We start from the raw sequence: 21,694 nt of genomic DNA, 5'->3' as shown, positions 1-21,694 counted from the left end.
AGTGTGTAACTCTACTGTTACCGATTTAATATTTTTGGAAAGAGAGTCTAATTATGATTTTTTTTTTTTTTTTTTTTTTTTTTTTTTTTTTTTTTTGTGGAGAGAGAATCTCTATTTCTTTATCTATTATTGACTAATGGTATGTTTGGTTGCAAGTATTAAGGACGGATGAAAATGACTTCATAAGAGTATATTAATATATTATAAAGAAATATCAACAAGAATGGTATGGGAATAAAAGAATTCTTTTGTGTTTGGTTGGAGAGAGATGGATAATAGGGGGAATAAAAGAATATTTTTGTGTTTAGTCGAAGGGAAGGGAAAAGTGGGAGAAAATAAGGAGGGATGAAACATCTATTCTTACTTTGTATTTTTCTATCCGTCCAAAATTGAGGAAAGTGGGGAGAGAGAGAGAAAAAAAAAAAACCAACAAATAAATTTTTTTTATTCATTTTTGGCCTTCCAAAATTTTGTTACATATTTTGAAATAAATTTACCAACGATCAATAGCACGGCGATATCAGAAATTCAAGCATTAGGCATGTGTTTGAATATCAACTGGTCATACATCCATTAAATCATCCATTACTAGAATTCTCCCGGAGTATTCTAAAATTCTTTCTTCACAACCAAAAAAAAAAAAAACAGAAAAAGCAAGACCATCATCTATACCATCTCTGTTCCATCAAACCAAACCATAAGTAAAGGACACACCTTGGTTTATCCCTTCCACCCATATAAGAGTTGCTGATCAATATACTATCAGTTTAACAAACACGTGTATACCAGGTGTCCAACAGTAGTAGCATTGAGGGCAACAAAATGGACTAAGTGCTACCATGTTCATAGCAATTAGTAACCCTCTCAACTTTTAAACCGTCATTTTTGTTTTCCTCTCTTTTCCTTCGTGAAAGGGATGGAGAAAATAGAGGTTGTGAAGCTAAATGAAGGTCTGAATCATGGTGATAATTGTGACCAAAATGTGTTCGAGAAGGAAGTCTTGGAGGAGGAAGAGCAAGGTCATGTTTGTGAATGCCCAATATCATCAGAGCAGAGTGTTAAATCTACGAAAGATAATTTGAATCTGATCCAGTTGTCTAACACCCCACCAGCACTCTCTCCCTCCACTCCTTCCATGGTTTCTCTCCCTAAAAACTCTCTATTTCTCTCCTCTTTTTAAATTTTCCTAATTAATGTTGGATCTGGTTTGTTTTCTTCAGGGTAAACAAAAGAAGCCCCATGAAATCAAAGACAAGATGTCGCCAATGAAGAAAAAGAAACGTCCGGGTTCGATATCGGAGCATGTAAGAGCTCATTTCTTCACACCCATTCTTCATTTTGCTGTGGCAGTACACAATATATCTTGTTTGTTTCTCTCTCTCTCACACAAACTTTGTTTCTTGTCTGTGTCTTTCTTTTATGTAAGCTAAATGAGCGGTCTATCTTGTATATCTATACTTTCTAATTTTTTTAATTAAAAGGGCTAGCATAGTGCATGAGGCTCGTCCCTAAAGGGTCATCTACCCATGACCTCAAAGTAACTAACCTTACTGTTGGTCCCACCCTCAAACTTACCTACTGATATGGCAAAACCTTCAGAGCTTTGACAATTAATGTGCTTGAATGTTTCTTCAATTTATGTTAAGATTAACTTACAGCTCAGTGAAATCTATGTCCTGATTCTTTAGGTTAGGGCAAATGCTTCTGGTCACAAGCATTTGCCCTAACCATAGCCCCTCACTACATCAACCAAAGTCCTTTTGGTCTTAAGGGTCCTGAACTCATGTTGTTCTCTCTTGATTCCTAGTTTATTAAAAGTAGTCAATCCCTCTTAATTGTTCTTTCAACACCGCACAAGTAAATACAAGCACAACATCAGCAAATATTAATTTTATCCTATAATATAAGAGGTTTTTTTAAGTGGAGTTCACTATTAATGGGTTAATTTTATTATTTCTTGAACAGACAATAACTGATGATGCAAGAAAGTTGTAAGTATCTAATCTCCTGACTGCCTCTTTTAACAATTTGTAGAGTTTACATTATGAAAATAATAACTTGTTGATTGTACTTGAAGCTATAAGCCAAAAAGGGCAGCAAGTAACGCGTTAAATAGTCCCGGTGAAGTTAAGTCATCCGCCATGATTCGAGCAGAGGAGGTTCAATCGAGTCTAGGTACTGAATTTCCTAGCTTTGTGAAAGTGATGGTTAGATCACACGTTTCGAGTTGTTTTTGGATGGTGAGCACTATGAAACACAATGAAGTCCATAAAACAATATTGGACAGGGCAGAAATGATTCTTTTGTTACCAACTCTTTTGTTGACAGCGGCTTCCTGTGCCATTCTGCAAGTCGCACCTACCAAAAAATGATGCTATCATCAGTTTGGAAAATGAAAGTGGGGAACAATTTGACTTAAAATTCATTGCAGATAAGCAAGGGCTCAGTGCAGGGTGGAGGAAGTTTGCTATTCTACACGAATTGCTTGAGAGGGATGTTTTGATCTTCCAATTAACCAAAGCTACCAAATTTAAGGTAACATTCTTAATTATGTTTTGTTTATATAATATATTTTTGTTGGTTTTTTATATGTCATGTATATTTTGTATTTTCAGACAGAAAGAAGGTAAATGGTTAAGTGTGTAATGATTAGGCATGATGCAACTACCTTTATAGCTCATACACTCAAGCACAATGAACACTGAGGAGAATGTAAATTCCAAAAAAATGTCATGGAAAATAGGATGATGCATTCTCTAATTTGGCCCGGCTCCCCAGTTGGATCAGAACTTTCTTATGAATGTATATGTTCATTAAATTCTATTGGAAAATAGGATGAAAGCAGTTTTCGTTGTTGATTTATTTAAACTGTTAATAGTGTTTTTTTTGCTATGCTTTACTTAATTTTGTTGTAGCAGCGGCACTACAAACACATTACTTGTTTTGATTGACAACATGTTCCATTTATATGTATGTCTCCTCACTTCTGTAGGTGTATATAATAAGGGCAAATGATTTTAATGAGGTAGATGGTGCTCGTGGCCTTCTAAATTTGGATGCTTATACAAAGCAAAATGCTGCAGGTTAGTCGACTGATATTTCTCTTTCGTAATTCCATGATGAATTAGCATAGCTAAGACATGATATTTAATTTTTCAATGTGCTGTCTCCATGGTTTTGTTTTGCTGTTGGATGAAAAGAAGACGGAAGTACAATAGCTCTCAGGAACACGAAGAGGAAGCGTTTGAAGTCTGGACCAGTGTGGCCAGTGGAACAATCTGAAAATGTTAGTGATGTGATTGCTTCTGAAGTTCTTGTAGGTTCCAAAGTCTCTGGTTCTTCTGTTGCGTTTGGAGACATCAAAAGCTTTGACGACTTCAAAATTACTCTAAACAGGTTATATATTGATTCTGAGCTCCCCGAACGTGTATGGACCAAGTACTATGAGCTCTGCTGCAGTAAGAATTCATTTCTTCATGCTAATCTTCTCCAGGGCCTCAACTGTACTTTGGTTACTGGGATTATATTTGAAACTGTCAACATTGCTGATGCCATTAGAGGTTGCAAGCTTACCACCTCCAAGGATGAATTTGTGAATTGGGGGAAGACCTTGAAATCATTTGAAGTTATGGGAATGAATGTTGGATTTTTACTTGCTCGGCTGCGCAGGCTTCAGACCCTTGCCTTTGAATCAGAAGATGCCTTGAAGGCAAAGAGGTACATCGAGGGTAAAGCTAAACGTGTTCAAGCAGAAAAATGGATAAGGAGTCTGGAAGAAAAGCTTGCGCAATTGAAGGAGGCGTCTGAAAAGATTGATGCTGATACTGAGACTCTGGAGTCAAAAGCTGAGAGCTATAAAGTCAAGTTTCAGAAAGAAGTTGATACTCCATGGTAATTTTTGTATTTTGTTAAATATGGCCACATGTAAATATGTAATTAACAAGGTAAGGTAAGTATGTTTCTGGCAGTAACTTTTGTAGTTGTGGCCATAAGTTCTGGTAACATTGTAACATACAACTTTGGTCGGTGTGAAGTGTGGTTTGCTAGACAGTAATGGGGATTTTGGGTTGTTTGTCTAATAAGCTCGCATGCCAATATTCCAATAACCATATATTAAATCGCCAAAATTTTGTATAAATTCTAGTATGAGTCATAAATATAGATACTCAATCTATTTTATTCAGATCTAAGTTTTAACATTGGTAGTGAAAATTTATTTATATTAATCTTGTAATTGAAATTTGGTAGAATTAGATTTTAATTTTTTGAGTTGTTTTTCTTCAATTTCACTAATTTTAATTATAAGGATCTAATTCCGTGTAGATGAACATAGTCTATGTTCAGTTGTATAGAATTAATGTGTTTAGTTGTATAGAATTAATGTATTAGAATTGGAATTGAAAAAATTTTAATTCAATTTTCATTGTGTGTGTTATGGTGGAAATCTCTTTGTATTCTACTTCTTGTGTGATAATAATGAGTTGGCCAAAGGCCAAGAATTGAAAGAATTCAACCAGTCTAAAGAACAAACTGCACTTCAGCCCAATGGGCTTTAAAAATTTTAGAACCTTATCTTAGTAAAAGAAACCAACCCAAAGAGAAAGATCCCATGGGCCATGACTGTAATAATTACAAGTGTTAGGCCTTTTTTTTTTTTTTTTTTTTTTTGACGCCCTTCTCCCTAGGCTCGGACTCACATCTTCACGGAGAGCATTTCAATCAAGCGGTAAGGCAATTGAGAACCCTCTAAAACAAGTAACCTTTTATTTAGTGATAATTAAATATAGAGTCAGTCAAATAATTTTTCAATCAAATATATATTTTTTAAATTTTAAGGAAATCCTACTAAAAAAAATGATAATTAAACAATGAACATCCAAAATTTTGAGTTGATTACTAGTAGTAAATAATGTCCAAAATAAAAAAGTGATGCCCACATACTATTACAATTGAGAGCCCTGTAATTCTTTTGATATTTTACAATTAAATTAATCAAATAACGAGGATAACGTTGCTAACATAGGTTTTTCATATGTCTTTAGACTATATTTGAATTTTAAATCTCACAAAAGGATATTGTTGTCCAAAAATAAGTCACCTTATATATCCCTAACTAACATAGGCTTTTCATATATCTTTAGGCTATGTTTGAATCTTAAATCCCACAAAAGGATGTTACTGTCCAAAAATAAGTCACCTTATATATCACTATCCTTGTACCAAAGGCATGGGATGTGTTGTACCCTTTTCTTTTTCTTTTTTTTTTTGGTGGTGTGATTGGTAATGAATAAATTTGGTTTTTAATAAAATTAATGTCTTGTCTTAAAATTAATTTTTTATTAAAGTATTCTTATTATTTGAGATTGGTGATTAAAGACTATTCATAATAATCTATCATGCAATGTAACAGTGTTTAAATTATATTATGAATGAATGTTTTGATAATTTATATCTAGAAAATAAAAAATGTACTCCACCCTAAATTAGAATAGTTAAGTACATAATTTGTGTCAATTGAAGATAAGTTTTGACTTAACATGATGAATTCATGATTTATGTTTTTAAAACTAAATTAAATAAAACATTAATTCGTTTAATTTCTAATCATTCGTTAATATTGAAATTCCTAAAATTGAAACTGTGGCCACCTGTAATTGTGAACACTTTGTTCGTGTTTGACACGCTATGGAGCCTGCTAGAAACGAGTTTTGTCCTCCTCTCTTTTTCTGCCCCATTCTGTCAAAACTCTGTAAGCAAACTTTTGTGTGTTGTGTGCGTGAGAGAGATGAAGATAGAGAGTGTGAAGCTAAGTGAAGGTCTGAATCATTGTGATGATCATCATGTCCACAATGTGGTCAAGAAGGAAGTTGTGGAGGAGGAAGAGCAAGGTTATGCTTGCAAATGGCCAACATCAGAGCAGAGTCTCAAATCTATGGCATACTATTTGAATCTGACCAAGTTGTCTGACAACCCCCAAACCCTCTGTCCCTCCATTTCTTCCATGGTTTATCTCCCTAAAACTCTCTATTTCTCTCTTCTCCTCTCTGAATTTTCATAATTAAAGTTGAATCTGGTTTGCTTTCTTCAGGGCAAACAAAAGAAGCCCAATGAAATCAAGGACAAGAAGTCTCCAATGAGGACGAAGGAACGTCCGGGTTCGATACCAAAGCATGTAAGAGTTCATTTCTTCACACCCATTCTTCATTTTTCTGTAACAGTACCCTATATATTTGTTTCTCTCTGATATATATACTGTACACACACGCACACTTCTGATATTGGTGGAAAGCATCAAATTGAGCAGTTAATGTGCTTGAATGTTTGTCAACTTGGTGAAGCGTATGCTCTGATTCTTTAGGTTAGGGCAAATGCTTCTTCTGGTCACAAGCATTTTCTCTAACCATAGCTCCTCCGTCCTCACAACATCAACCAAAGTCCTTTTGGTCTTTAAGGGTCCTGAAACCATGTTGCTCTTTCTCTTGATTCGTAGTTTACTGAAAGTTGCCTATCCGTCTTAATCGTTCCTTCAATTTCTCACATTAGATACAAGTAACAACATCAGTCAATATTAATTTTATCCTATAACACAGTAGGTTTTTGTTAAGTGGAGTGCACTATTAATGGGTTAATTTTACAATTTCTTGAACAGGCAGTACCTGATCATGAAAGAAAGTCTATGAGGTGTGTTCAGTATCTAATCTTCTGATTGCTTCCTTTTAACAATTTATAGATTTTACATAATGAAAATAGTAACTTGTTGATTGTACTTGAAGGTGTAAGCGAAAAAGGGCTACAAAAAATGCATTAAATAGTCCCGGTAAAGTTAAGTCATCCATTATGATTCAAGCCGAGCAGATTCAATTGAGTCTAGGTACTGAATTTCCTAGCTTTGTGAAACTGATGGTCAAATCACATGTTTCCACTTGTTTTATGATGGTAAGCACTAAAATCAGGGACATTGAAGTGCAAAAAAACAATATTGGACAGGGCAAGAACGATCCTTATGGTACCAACTTTTTTGTTGACAGCGATTTCCTATATCATTTTGCAAGTCGCACCTACCAAAACAAAATTCTATCATCATTTTGGAAATGGAAAGTGGGGAACAATACAAGTTGAAATTCATTGCAGATGAGCAAGGGCTTAGTGCAGGGTGGAGCAAGTTTGTTACTCTACACAAATTGCTTGAGGGGGATGTTTTGGTCTTCCAATTAATCGAGGCTAACAAATTTAAGGTGACATTCTGAATTATGTTCTGTTCATTCAGTATACTTTTGTTGATTTTTATTCAACGTGTATGTTTTGTATTTTCAGACAGAAAGTAAGTGAATGGTTAAGTGTGTAACGATCAGGCATGATGCAATGCTACCTTTATAGCTTAATACATGTGTAGAATGAATATTGACAATAATGTACATACCAAAACATGTCATGGAAATGACATGATATCACCATTGTATTGAATATTTGCTCCCAAGTTCCATATGGGTAAATAATTCAGATTTCTAAATTATTTTATGTCAAATGAAAACTGTTAAGTGGGATTTGAAAGTGTATGGTAAAGTAAAGTCGTGTAGTCTAGATGATCAGATTGGAATTTAGAAGTAAAACTGTGACGTGTGAAGGAGCATCTTAGAGGTTGAAGGTATAAGAATGAGGACCTGGAGAAGAAGTGAATTATGATGGGAAATGACTTGATATCTGGAACAATTTCCAAAATTAATGGCCACCTTTAGGCTATAGTGTGTCTTGGAGATAAAAAAAAATAATAATAAAATAAGGGAAAAAAAAAAAAAAAAAAACTCGTGGAAGAATTCATCATGTTCCAGAGAAGGACATCTCACTGTGAGACTAGTTGTTTCCCTGAGGTTTGAATATATCTTATTCATAATATTTTACCTTTATGTTTGAATTTTTCTTATTAGTTATAATGTTTCCATCAGGTTTAAATGTATCTTATTTATTATATGTTTCCATCAGGTTTGACTATATCTTGTTAGTTTAGTCTAATTCATCAATCCTATATCACACTGGAAATATCTGCATCGACCAGCCCCCAAAATGAGAGAATTTTCTTCCACTAATTTCCATGCAAATTTAGAAGCCTTAGTGTTGGAGGTGGATTCTAGAGTAATTGGCGAGAATGAAGCCAAACAAAAGGGAAGCAAAGGCACGTTTATGTTCATCTATCACTGGAATTTATGATAAATTGCTTGAAAGGAAAAGCATTAATTGAGGAAAATGGAACTGCATTATTGGTGGCCATATTATGTAATTAGGTAGGAGCTAAACCGTGGTTAAAGTTTGTTCCCAGATTAACAATAGTAGGGGGAGCATTTAGGGGAGTAGTTGTGGACTATCACCCGAGATGGTGCTGAGAGTACTTGATGGGATAAGAGTGACGGTCAGTTGGAACAAATTACCTAACATTGCGGAGGATGTTGAACCTTCTGCAAGTGATAAATAGAACATTAGGAGGTTGGTTACTTCTTATGCAAGTGAAGCAAATTAGATAGCTGATGCCTTGTGTAATGTGGGCCTCCAGTTTGATCAGAACTTTGTTATGATTGCTCTGACATGTTCCTTAAATTCTATTGGAAATAGGATGAAAGCAGTTTCCCTTGCTGATTTATTTCAACTGTTAATGATCTTTTTTCTTACTATGTTTTGCTTAATTATGATTTTTACAATGGGCATACAAGAGGGGACAATTTTTTGTAGTAGCACGACAAATACATTTCTTCTTTTGACTATTGTTCTATTTATATATATGACTCCTCACTTCTGTAGGTGTACATAATAAGGGCATATGATTTTACTGAGGTAGATGGTGCACTTGGCCTTCAAAATTTGGTTGCTCATACAAAACAAAATGATTCAGGTTAGTTCACTGATAATCTCTCTTTGGTAATTCTGTTATTAGTTAGCATAGCTAAGACAGTTGTTATTTGATAGTTAATTTTCATTGTACGTCTAAGCAATGAGGGTACAATAGCTCTCAAGAACAAGAAGAGGAAGTGTTTGAAGTCTCTTCCATTAGCTATGGTCCAAAAGAAGAATAAAAGCAGGCTTGTTAAAATCAGTATCTAAGACTTGTGCGGCCAGTGGAACAATCTGAAAATGATAGTGATGTGATTGCTTCTGAAGTTCTTGTAGGTTCCAAATTCTCCGGTTCTTCTGTTGCATTTGGAGGCATCAGAAGCTTTGAAGACTTCAAAATTATAGTAAATAGGTTATTTATCGATTCTGAGCTCCCCGAACATATATGGACCAAGTACTATGAGCTCTGCTGCAGTAAGAATTCATTTCTTCATGATAATCTTCTCCAGGACCTCAGTTGTACTTTAATTACTTGCATCATCTCTCAAACTGTCAACATTGCTGATGCCATAAGATGTTGCAAGCTCATCACCACCTCACGGGACCAATTTGCAAATTGGGAGAAGACCTTGAAATCTTTTGAGCTTGTGGGCATGAATGTTAGATTTTTACGTGCTCGGCTGCACAGGCTTCAGACCCTTGCTTCTGAATCAGAAGATGTCTTGAAGGCAAAGGGGTATATAAAGGCTAAAACTCAACGTGTTCAAGCAGAAAAACGGATAAGAGATCTGGAAGCAAAGCTAGTGCAATTGAAAAAGGAATCTGAAAAGATTGATGCTGATATTGAGACTTTTGAGTCAAAAGCTGAGAGCTACAAACTCGAGTTTCAGAAAGAAGTTGATACTCCATGGTAAGTAATATTCTCTATATATATCATATACCAAGTATATATTTTTTTGTTTTCTTAATTATGGCCACATGTAACATGAAAGAAAGGTAAATATGTTTTTGGTAGTAACTTTTGTAGTTGTGGCCATAAGTTCTAGTAACATTGTAGCTATTAACTAACTATAACCTTCGGATTTTAGATTATAATTAACAATACTGCAAGATGATGGTAATGGCAGAAATTTTTGTTCAAATCCGGTATGGGCTATGTATAATATATATGCACAGCAGTGAATATCACTATATATTTCAGTTTAATATATTGTGAATCTGGTGGTGTTCGTGTTCCTGTAAGATCCTGTAGGAGTAGCTTCACTCCAGTAATGGGGAAGAAGATCTGCATACAACTTTCGTCGTGAAATGTGGATACTGGACAATTCCTGTTTTTAAATGGGAATTTGGGGGGGGTGTTTGTCTAATAAGCTTGCATGCCAATATTCCAATTTTTATATTTTTGGGTAAACAATCAATAGATGAACCACAGGTTTATTTCATGTGTCCTTTATACAAAATTTTGATGTTTGGATAAACAATCAATAAATGAACCAGCACTGCACAAAACCTAGAGTTCGATCTTCAGTACAAATCAGTGTCGGGAAAGGGCTTCAGTTCCAGTAGAATAATCTCCAAAAGACTATTTTTGAACAAAGAGGAAACCAAACAAGCCTTTTCTTCAGGGAAAAAAAATACATCCACTACAACAATGACACCAATATGGTTGAGTTAAATTTTTGAATCGAATCCCAAGCGCCCATCCAATCCGTGACATAAGGGTGAGTTGAACCACATATAAATTTTTCAAGACCTTGCTTATAACAATCCGCAAATCATAAAGGTAGTTCTGATAACTGAATTATTTTCTTTTTCCATGCTATTTAAATTAACTAAATAATATTTTTTCATCACTTAATTGAAAATTTTCATACGGACCAAATTAATGTTGAGAACTTAATTATTATTATTTTTTCATTTTACTTTCTTTCATTTTTATTTTTTATTATTCATTTCGGTCTAATTAAACAGACCCTAAGATAATATTAAAAAAAAATTGTTCATTTGCACTTATTGAATAATATGTATTATGGGATAAGTGCAAAAAACACCTCTATATTTTAAAAAATGTGCAAATAACACCCCTGTTGTTCAAAATTGACCCCTCTAGTTTCAAAAAGTTGCAAATAAGGACTTCTGACCAACATTTTTGACATGTGCCGTGCATGTGAGCAAATGTTGGCCTGTAATACCAAAAATACCCTTTGCACTACCCAAAATGTCCAAAGGGAGATATTTGCACACTTTTGAAAGTAGGGGGTTTTTTTTTTTATAAATAATTAAATAATTTTGAAATTTTTGTTATTCTCTCCTCTCCAATGGCTCTCTCTCTAAATAATTAATTTAAAAATAATTAATTTTATTTTCTCACTCCTCTCTAACTTTTCTCTCTCTAAATAATTAATCTCCTATCAGCTCTTTTTATTTTCTAAATTTTATTTTGATTCTATCTCTTCTTATTGTGTCAAAGCACAAAGTTTGAAAAAGCTCCCTGCGATAGAGAGAAAAAAGGGGAGGCAGTGTGCGAAGTTGTACGCATGCAGATGCTGTGATAGAACTCTAGGATCAGAGATTTCACATAGAGATGTTGGTGTAGAAATTGGTTCATTCAATATTGGGGCGTGAAAGAATCAGAAGTTCTAGAGAGAGAAACACAAGTCTCTCTCTAAAATAATAATAATCAAACTTCATAAAATAGCATTACTTAACTATTTTTATAAATAAATTATAATTATTATGTACGTTTAATAAATTAAATAAAAACAACCTTGTCAGTTTTCACCACCCATGGGCTGTTCCTTTGACATTACTCTCTTTCAGTTAGACCACAAACCAAAGCAACAAAAAAGGCAAAACACAATACCAAAACAACACAGAACCATCACCTCCACCTTATGATTAGAATCAGATACCAAAATCATCCCCAACTCAAGATCAAACACTCAAAAATGCAACAAAATCCAAGAACCTGCAAACAAGGAACTTCCCACTTCTTGATCAACATCTAAACAATTATATACGTGCAATCCTCTTCCATTCACAGAACAATAACCAATTTCAATGCCCAAAAACACAATACCAGAGCAACCCAATCCACGACCTCTAACTCACAATACACGAAGACAGCGATCCTGAGTACACTTCAATTGACCCGCAATCCCTAATCTGTTCCTTGATTGTAACCCTAATACTCCAAGAATGCGAAAATTGAGGCCTCCCCAGTAATCGATCAGACGAAAACCCTACACTCCAAAAGAAACATGCTAAGCACATCTCTCAGTTCCAAAAAAACAAAAAACAAAACCGTAATTCAATCCTTAAAAATCGAAAACAAAAAAGTTTCATCAAAGTTCAAAAATGGAGTGTTGATCATTACTATTCAACAATGGAGTTTTCTATCTTTGGCTGCCGAGCTCGAGAAGCAGAGGCACGAGATCGACTGGATTCTTCGTCTACAGGTCAGATTCGAACGAAATCCCAAATGGGTTTTCATAATATAGATTCATATTTCCACACACATGCTTGATTTTGGATTTATATAATGATTTCATTTCAGGGTTTTTCTTGATTTGTGATGAACACGGTGAAACAGAGTGAGAGACTGAGGACTGCTCTTCTGGAAGAAACAAGGCAACAAATTGGGTTTTACTGAAGCGATACAAAGCGAAAACGATGGGTTTGATGTGGGAGAAAGAGAAAGACTTGGTGACTGCGAAGAAGAGGACAATGGAGCTCGAGTGCTTGAGAAGGCAGGAGCTGGAGATGGAAGCGTGGCAGAGAATCGCGAAAGAGAACGAAGCGACGGTCACGAATCTCAATACAGCTCTCCAACAAACTAGAGAGAGAGTCCCCAGATGCAGAGTCGTTCTGTGATTCATCTAATTACGGAGTAGTAAACAATTAGGCAGAACAGAGCAAAACAATGGCGTGTAGGCTCTGCAATGCTCGATGCTCGTGCGTTGTGTTTCATCACTCAAAAAGAGGTAGTTTAGGTTAATGTCTATTCGGTAATTTCAACTTCTTTAATTTTTTTTTTTATTATTGTTGAATAAAGAATATTGGAAGGTATTTTTATATTTTTACCTATTTATTCGACAAAAAAATCTTTATTTACAACTTTTTAAAATTAGATGGGTAATTTTTAAGTAATAGGTGTTCTTTACACATTTTTAAAAGTACATGATGTATTTTGCCCTTAAGTATATTATATACAAAATTCACCCCAACATTCTAACGACAAAGAACATGTTTACATAAATGAGTGTGCGTAGCACTTCTCTTCAAAGGATGCATACTCTCTCCTCTTTTTCACCAGTTATGTGCCATTCTTTGCTAAAGCAACAATATAACAAACCATCACATATACAAGGAACAGATATATTTACATAAAAAAAAAATATAGCACTCATACAATATATTACACCGAATTAAATTAATAATTCTATAAATTTACATAATTGTATTTTCAATTTAAACTTATTATACTTGTAATTTAAAATTATTAATATTTATAATTTAAAATTATTGCGTGATATAAATTTGTCAGATTGTTAATTTGAAGGAAAAATAATTCCTCTCCTGACACAATAGGGTACATTTTGGATGAGCAACCTAGTTTATAAAGAATAAAAAAGTGCGTAACAATTATTCCTCAATAAATATTTTTCAAAAAAATGAAGTATAAATACTATTTGATTCGGATGATAACATTCTGAAAGTTCTTCATTATATTAACTTAATATGACCACTTTATGCTTTGAGCTTAGTGGTATCTCTCGTCAGGTGGACTGTGAGGATTCCTTAAGAGCATATTGGGTGTAGTTGGATTTTAAAAAAAAAACTTTTAAAACTATTGCTTCAATTTTTTTGTTTGTAAATAACATATCTGAATTAAAAATTACCATCTGAACTATTAATTTATTATAATTAAAAACGAACCCATCGACTATTTTACTCTTTCTTATTAAATTTGTCATCAAAAAATGCATATTTGTCATCAAAGAATGCAAAAAGCAGAAGTTACCCTGAGACTAGCATATATCATATAAGGAATGGCGGAAAGTCTAATGGTTGACATGATGATTGGAAATGCTATTAAGGTGCTCATTTAGTATCAATTTATCATTAAAAAATAAAAATTGTAATCACGATTTTTTAAAATAATTAACTTATTATTAAAATTTTATTATTTATAATAAAACTTATTATTCCCGGTTTAATTTATTTATTTTTATTTTTTATTTTTTTTTTACCGTAGAAAAATACCTTATTTTTCATACAATTTATTGATGAAAAATTAATAAATTACTTAAATAAAAAATACTTTCTTTTTCATCTAATAAAATTAAGAAATTAATTAAATTGCTTAATATTTGTATTTAAGCAATTAATTAAAAAAAATTAAAGGTAAATTTATACAAATTTAGTAGAATATGTAATCAAATTAGTATGAATTTTTTTTTTTTATAATTTATTTTAATAAAAAAAATTAATTAAGTGTAATTTAATATATAATAAAGGGCATTATGACCATTTAATGAAATATAGTTTAGAAATTGAGATATTTTGTAGTAAAATGTAATATAGTTCATGTACTATTTATGCAAAATATAGTTTTGAGGTTATTTGTAAATTCAAAAGTAGAGGTTATTTGTAAATTCAAAGGGCTTTTTTTTTTTTTTTTTTTTTTTTTTCACTTTACCCATTCAACAAATAGCAGTTGGACTTGGCCGCCATGAATAACATGCATTTCTACCCGTAGTAGTGCAACCATGTTCACAGCGTTTATGAACCCTTTCAATTATCAAACGACCATTTTTGTCTAGCTCCTTTTTCTCTGCTCTTTCTTCGATCATTATTTGTTCCTTTTTTTCTGACTCTGTAAGCAAACTTTGGTAAGTGTGTGAGAGAGATGAAGCTAAGTGATGGTCTGAATCACAGTGATGATCATAACAACAATGTGGTCAAGAAGGAAATTGTGGAGGAGGACGAGCAAGTTTATGCTTGGGAATGGCCAATATCAGCGGAGACTCTCAAATCTGTGGAAGACGATTTGAATCTGACCCAGTTGTCTAACAACCCACCAACCTGTCTCCCTCGATCCCTCCCCTTCTTCCATGGTTTCTCTTCCTAAAAACTCTATTTCTCTCTCCTCTCTCTAAATTTTCATAATTAAAGTTGGGTTTAGTTTACTTTTTTCAGGGTAAACAAAAGAAGCCCAATGAAATCAAAGACAAGATGTCTCCAGTGAAGACGAAGAAACGTTTGGGTTCAATATCAAAGCATGTAAGAGCTCATTTCTTCAAACCCATTCTTCATTTTTCTGCAACAGTACCCTATATATCTGTTTCTCTCTGATGTTATATATATATATATATAGATAGACACCCACACACTTTTGATATTGGTGGAAAACATCAAATTGAGCTAACTTTCTGCATGCTGTTAATGTGCTTGAATGTTTGTCCAATTTATGCAAGATCAACTTCGACTTGGTGAAGCATATGCCCTGATTCTTTTGGTTAGGGCAAATGATTCTGGTCACAAGCATTTGCCCTAACCGTAGTTCCTCACTACATCAACCAAAGTCCATTTGGTCTTAAGGGTCCTGAATCCATGTTGCTCTTTCTCTTGATTCCTAGTTTATTGAAAGTTGTCAACCCGTCTTAATTGTTCCTTCAATTTCTCACAAGTAAATACAAGCAACAACATTGGTAAATATTAGTAATTTTATCCTATAACATAGTAGGTTTTTGTTAAGTGGAGTGCACTATCAATGGATGATTTTGACTATTTCTTGAACAGGCAGTACCCGATCATGCAATAAAGTTGTCAGTATGTAATCTCCTGATTGCTTCGATCTTTTTATAATTTGTTGTGTTTATGTAATGACAATAGTAACTTGTTGATTGTACTTGAAGCTGTAAGCGAAAAAAGGCTGCAAGTAATGTGTTAAATAGTCCCGGTGAAGTTAAGTCATCCATTATGATTGGAGCGGAGGAGGTTCAATTGAGTCTAGGTACTGAATTTCCTAACTTTGGAAAATGAAAGTGGGGAACAATATGAGTTGAAATTCATTGCAGATGTGCAAGGGCTTAGTGCAGGGTGGAGTAAGTTTGCTACTCTAAACAAATTGCTTGAGGGGGATGTTTTGGTCTTCCAAATAAATAGAGGCTAACAAATTTAAGGTGCCATTCTGAATTATGTTCTGTTTATTCAGTACATTTTTGTTGATTTTTATTCAACATTTATGTTTAATATTTTCAGACAGAAAGTAAGTGAATGATTATGTGTGTAACGATGCAACGCTACCTTTACAGCTCATAAACTCGAGTAGAATGACTATTTACAAAAATGTACATTCCAAAACATGTCACGGAATTATGGAATTGACATTATATCACCATTGTATTGAATATTTACTTCCAAGTTCCATATGTGTAAATAATTAAGATTTCTAAATTATTTTATATCAAATGACAACTTTTAAGTGAGATTTGAGAGTTTAGTAAAGTAAATTGGCGCTAGTATAGACGATCATGCTTCTACGTAGATGTAAAACTCTGACATGCATAAAGGAGCTTCTTATAGGTTGAAGGTATAAGAATGAGGACCTGGACAAAATGTGAATTTGATGGGAAAGGACTGGATATCTGGAATAATTTCCTAAATTAATAGCCAACTTTGGTCTATAGTGTGTCTTGGAGATAAAAGAACATGTGTGGAATTGAGAGGAAAGAAGACACAAAAAAAGTTTTGCCAGGCTTTCTTCATCATGTACATGTTCCACAGAAGGATATCTCACTGTGAGACTAATTGTTTCCTTGAGGTTTGAATGTATCTTATTCATTATATTTTTCCACTGGGTTTGAATTTATCTTATTAGTTATAATGTTTTAAATGTATCTTATTTATTATATGTCTCCATCAGGTTTGACTATATCTTGTTAATTTAGTCTAATTCATCAATCCTATAGCACACTGGATCTATCTGCACCGACCAGCCCTCAAAATGAGAGAGAATTTTCATCCACTAATTTTATGCGAATTTAGAAGCCTTAGTGTTAGATGAGGATTCCAGAGTAATTGGCGAGAATGCAGCCAAACAAAAGGGAACCAAAGGCAGGTTTATGTTTTACTACTATCACTGGAATTTCTGACAATTGCTTGAAAGGAAAAGCATTCTTTGAGGGAAATGGAGCTTCATTATTGGTGGCTATATTATGTAATTAGGTAGGAGCTAAACCGTGGTTAAAGTTTGTTCCTAGATTGACAATAGGCTGGGAGCATTTAGGGGAGTAGGTGGGCACTAACATCCGAGATGGAGCTGAGAGTCCTTAGAGGGGATAAGAGTGATGGTCGGTTGCAACAAATTACCTAGCTAACATTGCAGAGGATGTGGAACCTGCTGCAAGTGATAGATAGGACATTAGGAGGTTGGCTACGTCTTATGCAAGTCATATTCATAGTGAAGCAAATTAGATAGCTGATGCCTCATGTAATGTGGGTCTCCAGTTGGATCAGAACTTTGTTATGATTACTCTTACATGTTCGTTAATTTCTATTGGAAAATAGGATGAAAGCAGTTTTCCTTGTTGATTTATTTAATCTATTAATCATCTTTTTTCTTGCTATGTTTTACTTAATTATTATAATTACAATGGGCATACAAGAGAGAAGACAATTTTTTGTAGTAGCATATAAATACCTTACTTCTTTTGACTGCATGTTCCATTTATATATATATATATATATATATATATATATATATATATATCTACACTTCTGCAGGCGTACATAATAAGGGCAAATGATTTTACGGAGGTATTGGATGCTCATACAAAACAAAATGATGCAGGTTAGTTGACTGATATATCTCTTTGGTAATTCCATTATTAATTAGCATAGCTAAGACAGTTGTTATTTGTTATTTAATTTTTTCAATATACGTCTAAGACGACGAGGGTACAATAGCTTTCAAGAACAAGAAGAGGAAGGGTTTGAAGTCTCTCCCACTAGCTATGGTCCAAAAGAAGAATTAAAAGACAGGCTTGTTAAAATCAGTATCTAGACTTGTGTGGAAGTGGAACAATCTGAAAATGATAGTGATGTGATTGCTTGTGAAGTTCTTGTAGGTTCTAAATTCTCCAGTTCTTCTGCTGCGTTTGGAGACATCAAAAGCTTTGAAGACTTGAAAATTACTGGTAAATAGATTATGTATCGATTCTGAGCTCCCTGAACATATATGGACTAAGTACTATGAGCTCTGCTGCAGTAAGCATTCATTTCTTCTTGCTAATATTCTCCAGGGACTCAGTTGTACTTTAATTACTGCTATTACCTTTGAAACTGTCAACATTTCTCATGCCATAAGAGGTTGCAAGCTTACAACCTCAATGGACAAAGTTGTGAATTGCGAGAAGACCTTGAAATCTTTTGAGCTTCTGGACATGAATGTTGGAATTTTTCTTGCTCGGCTGCGCAGGTTTCAGACCCTTGCTTTTGAATCAGAAGATGGCTTGAAGGCAAAGAGGTACATCGAGGCTAAAGCTCAACGTGTTCGAGTAGAAAATTTAATACGACGTCTGGAAGCAAAGCTTGTGCAATTGAAGGAGGCGTCTGAAAAGTTTGATGCTGATACTGAGACTCTGGAGTCAAAAGCTGAGAGCTATAAGCTCGAGTTTCAGAAAGAAGTTGATACTCCATGGTAATATTCTATATATGTATAGCATATAACAAGAATATATTCTTGTATTTTCTCAAGTATGGCCATTAGTTTTAGTAACATTATAGTATACAACTTTCATCAGTGTGAAATGTGGATGCTAGACAGTTCGAATTTGGGGTTGTTTGTCTAATAAGCTTTTATGCCGATATTCCATTTTTTTTTTTTTTTTTTTGTTTTTTGGATAAACAATCAATAGATGAACCACACAGGTTTATTTCATGTGTCCTTTATCCAAATTTTTTATGTTTGGATAAACTATCAATTGAGGATTGAACCACCGCCGCATAAAATCTAGAGTACAAATCTATAAATTTGAATGGAAGAAATATAGAATAAACTTTTTCTTTGTATCAGCACATAATTTACAAGTTTACATGGGTTCTTTTTATAAGAGGGAATACACGCACATAACTATCTGGCCTAATTAATAATTTCCTAATTTACAATATTTGACTAATATTCTATTTACCACAAATATCCTCCAAATATTATATTTACAGCTAATAATATTTGGTAGTATTACTACCGAATCTTTCCTTTTTAACACTCCCCCTCAAGCTGGTTTGAAGATATCTTCCATAGCCAACTTGCCAATTAGTCTGTCTAACTGTCTTGTAGGAAGTCCTTTTGTAAGCACATCTGCAACTTGCTCGGTAGTAGGAATGTACGGCATACAGATCAATCCTTTTTCGAGCTTTTCCTTGATGAAGTGTTTGTCTACTTCCACGTGCTTTGTTCTGCCATGAAGCACTAGAGTGTGAGAGATCGAAATAACAGCTTTATGGTCATAGTACAATTTCATAGGCAACGGATTAGAGACCTTTAATTCATCTAATAGTCTCTTAATCCATAACACCTCACAAATTCCATGAGCAACTGATCTAAACTCGGCCTCTGCGTTGCTTCTTACTACTACATTCTGTTTTTTACTTCACCAGGTGACAAGGTTACCTCCAACAAAGGTGCAGTAGCCAGAAGTTGACCATCTATCAATAGCACTCCCAGCCCAATTCGCATCAGTATAGGCTTCAACTTGCAAATGCCAACGGTTTTTTAATAGTAGACCTCTTCCAGGGTCCCCTTTAGGTATTTGAGAATTCTGTAGACTACATTAAAGTGTTCTCGTCCAGGTTAATACATGAACTGGCTAACCATGCTGACTGCAAAAGCAATATCTGGACGTGTATGCGACAACTAGATCAGTCTTCCAACAAGTCTTTGATATTGCTCTCTATTCATAACTTCTTTATCTTTAGAAGGCTACAGCTTAAGGTTGGGCTCAATGGGTGTCTCGGCTGGTTTACATCCTAGCAGACCTGTCTCACTAAGTAAATCAAGAATATATTTACATTGATTCACAAATATACCTTCTTTGGATCTAGCAAACTCCATTCCTAGAAAGTATTTTAATGCACCCAAATCCTTGATCTTAAAGTCAGTTGCAAGCCTCTTTTTTAGTCTCTCCAATTCTTCATTGTCATTATCTGTTAAGACTATATCATCCACATAGACAATTAACACTGTAACCTTGCATTCTCTACTGTGTTTGTAGAACATGGTATGGTCAACTTGGCTCTGACAGTAGCCACAATTCTTCACAGCTTTCCCAAATCTCTCAAACCAAGCTCTAAGAGACTGTTTGAGACCATATAAAGATTTTTTTAGTCTACAGACTTTATTAGGTCCCAATTTTCCCTCAAACCCAGGTGGTAGATTCATAAGGACCTCCTCCTCAATATCTCCATTTAAAAAGGTATTTTTTACATTTAACTGGTGTAATGGCCAGTTGAAATTCACAACCAGAGATAACAAAATTCTGATTGAGTTTATCTTGGCTATAGGAGCAAAAGTTTCTTGATAAAAAATTCCATAGGTTTTGGTGAACCCTTTTGCTACTAGTCTTGCCTTGTACCTCTCTATGCTACCATCAGCTTTACATTTCACAGTAAAGACCCATTTGCAGTCTACTGTTCTTTTTTCTTTAGGTAAATCAACTATCTCCCAAGTACCACTTCTTCTAAGAGCATTCATCTCTTCCATTACTGCTAACTTCCAAATCGGATCATCAAGAGCTTCCTGAATGTTTCTCGGGACAAACAAGTGTGAGATTTTTGAGGTAAAAGCCCTATGAGTATGAGAGACTTTTTCATAAGAAAGGTATTTGGCAATGGGATATTTTGGATTTGGATATTTGATTTGAATACCTTTCCTAACAGCTATAGGAATATCAAGGGCTGATGGTTCTTGGTTAGGAGAAACAATAGGAACTGAAGATGAGTTAGGAACAGAATTACCTGTGATATCTGGAAGTCCATGTCCAAGAGGAATAGGTTGACTTTGACTCTTTTGATGAGGTATTCTCCGAGTATAAACTAGAGGCTCAGTATTGGGGAACTTTAGTACCCGGTTGTAGTGATTCTTTCCCTGTTTCAGATACAGTAATGTTTGGCACTATATGACTAGGATTCCCTTTATTGTTTTCATTGGTTTTATCACATTGTTCATGACTTTGAATTTCGGGAATAACAGTAGGATGAGGTGAAGGAGTCAAAATCACATTTGGTAAAGGAGTAGGAGATAAATCCCAAAAAAAAATTTCCATCACCTCATTCTACCCCTGAAGAGAATTTTTGGGAAAGTAGGATTTATTTTCAAAGAAAGAGACATCCATACTTACATAAAATTTTCTTGTTTGGGGATTATAACACTTATATCCCTTTTGATTATAAGCACACCCTATGAAAACACATTTTTCAGCTCGAGGATCAAGTTTGGACCGAATATTATTGGGTATATGAGTAAAAGCTATGCAGCTAAAAACCTTTAGAGGTAAATCTGAGTATATCCTTGATAATGGAAAAATTCTTTTGAATCATTCTAATGACGTGTTATATTTTAAAACATGTGAAGACATTCTATTAATCAAATATGAAACTGTTAAAACAGCTTCCCCCCAAAGATATTTTAGAACATTAATTAAAAACATTATAGCACGAGCCACTTCAAGTAAATGTTTATTTTTTCTTTCAGTAATTCCGTTTTGTTGAGGGGTATCCACACATGTAGACTGATGATGGATACCATTTTCTTTCAAAAAACTCCCCAAAATTTCATTAAAATACTCGGTTCCATTATCGATGTGAAAAA

At 34.2% G+C, this 21,694-nt stretch overlaps 3 protein-coding genes and 1 long non-coding RNA gene across 6 annotated transcripts; all 4 read left to right on the top strand.

Moving 5' to 3' along the window:
• Nucleotides 1-461: 461 nt before the first annotated feature.
• LOC132286017 (B3 domain-containing protein Os01g0234100-like) lies at nucleotides 462-4,180 on the top strand. Of its 3 annotated transcripts, none has more exons than XM_059788271.1 (7): nucleotides 462-1,138; nucleotides 1,221-1,304; nucleotides 1,966-1,991; nucleotides 2,078-2,240; nucleotides 2,329-2,535; nucleotides 2,993-3,083; nucleotides 3,204-4,180. In XM_059788271.1, exons 1-7 carry the CDS (start codon nucleotides 917-919, stop codon nucleotides 3,893-3,895), a joined length of 1,485 nt encoding a protein of 494 aa, XP_059644254.1. In that variant the 5' UTR covers nucleotides 462-916; the 3' UTR covers nucleotides 3,896-4,180. The 3 variants fall into 3 exon arrangements, with proteins under 3 accessions (XP_059644254.1, XP_059644253.1, XP_059644255.1); XM_059788270.1 differs by having other exon boundaries at nucleotides 3,201-4,180; XM_059788272.1 differs by having other exon boundaries at nucleotides 463-1,138; nucleotides 2,078-2,175; nucleotides 2,432-2,535; nucleotides 3,201-4,179.
• A 1,546-nt stretch (nucleotides 4,181-5,726) lies between these two features.
• LOC132286718 (B3 domain-containing protein Os05g0481400-like) lies at nucleotides 5,727-9,078 on the top strand. The gene is made up of 5 exons (XM_059789090.1): nucleotides 5,727-6,172; nucleotides 6,650-6,681; nucleotides 6,774-6,936; nucleotides 7,029-7,235; nucleotides 8,791-9,078. Exons 1-5 carry the CDS (start codon nucleotides 6,134-6,136, stop codon nucleotides 8,884-8,886), a joined length of 537 nt encoding a protein of 178 aa, XP_059645073.1. The 5' UTR covers nucleotides 5,727-6,133; the 3' UTR covers nucleotides 8,887-9,078.
• LOC132282065 (B3 domain-containing protein Os01g0234100-like) lies at nucleotides 8,981-9,734 on the top strand. Its single transcript, XM_059783696.1, has 2 exons — nucleotides 8,981-8,986; nucleotides 9,084-9,734. Exons 1-2 carry the CDS (start codon nucleotides 8,981-8,983, stop codon nucleotides 9,732-9,734), a joined length of 657 nt encoding a protein of 218 aa, XP_059639679.1.
• Nucleotides 9,735-11,620: 1,886 nt separating this feature from the next.
• On the top strand, nucleotides 11,621-12,896 carry LOC132284122 (uncharacterized). Its single transcript, XR_009472204.1, has 2 exons — nucleotides 11,621-12,278; nucleotides 12,377-12,896. It is a non-coding gene; the product is annotated as an uncharacterized LOC132284122 (long non-coding RNA).
• Nucleotides 12,897-21,694: the final 8,798 nt, after the last annotated feature.

Source organism: Cornus florida, unplaced genomic scaffold (assembly GCF_030987335.1).
Source record: "Cornus florida cultivar Cherokee Brave unplaced genomic scaffold, ASM3098733v1 CherokeeBrave_3.0.0_Hap2_Chr11, whole genome shotgun sequence".
In the NCBI taxonomy this organism is placed as follows: Eukaryota; Viridiplantae; Streptophyta; class Magnoliopsida; order Cornales; family Cornaceae; genus Cornus; species Cornus florida.
This window is presented reverse-complemented; position numbering and strand designations above follow the sequence as displayed.

Coding starts and splice junctions, on each gene's coding strand:
- LOC132286017 (XM_059788270.1), top strand. CDS start 917: ATGGAGAAAATAGAGGTTGTGAAGCTAAATGAAGGTCTGAATCATGGT. Junction 2,241..2,328: donor TTTCGAGTTGTTTTTGGATG/GTGAGCACTATG, acceptor TTTTGTTGACAG/CGGCTTCCTGTGCCATTCTG. Junction 2,536..2,992: donor CCAAAGCTACCAAATTTAAG/GTAACATTCTTA, acceptor TCACTTCTGTAG/GTGTATATAATAAGGGCAAA.
- LOC132286718 (XM_059789090.1), top strand. CDS start 6,134: ATGAGGACGAAGGAACGTCCGGGTTCGATACCAAAGCAT. Junction 6,173..6,649: donor CGGGTTCGATACCAAAGCAT/GTAAGAGTTCAT, acceptor TTTCTTGAACAG/GCAGTACCTGATCATGAAAG. Junction 7,236..8,790: donor TCGAGGCTAACAAATTTAAG/GTGACATTCTGA, acceptor TCACTTCTGTAG/GTGTACATAATAAGGGCATA.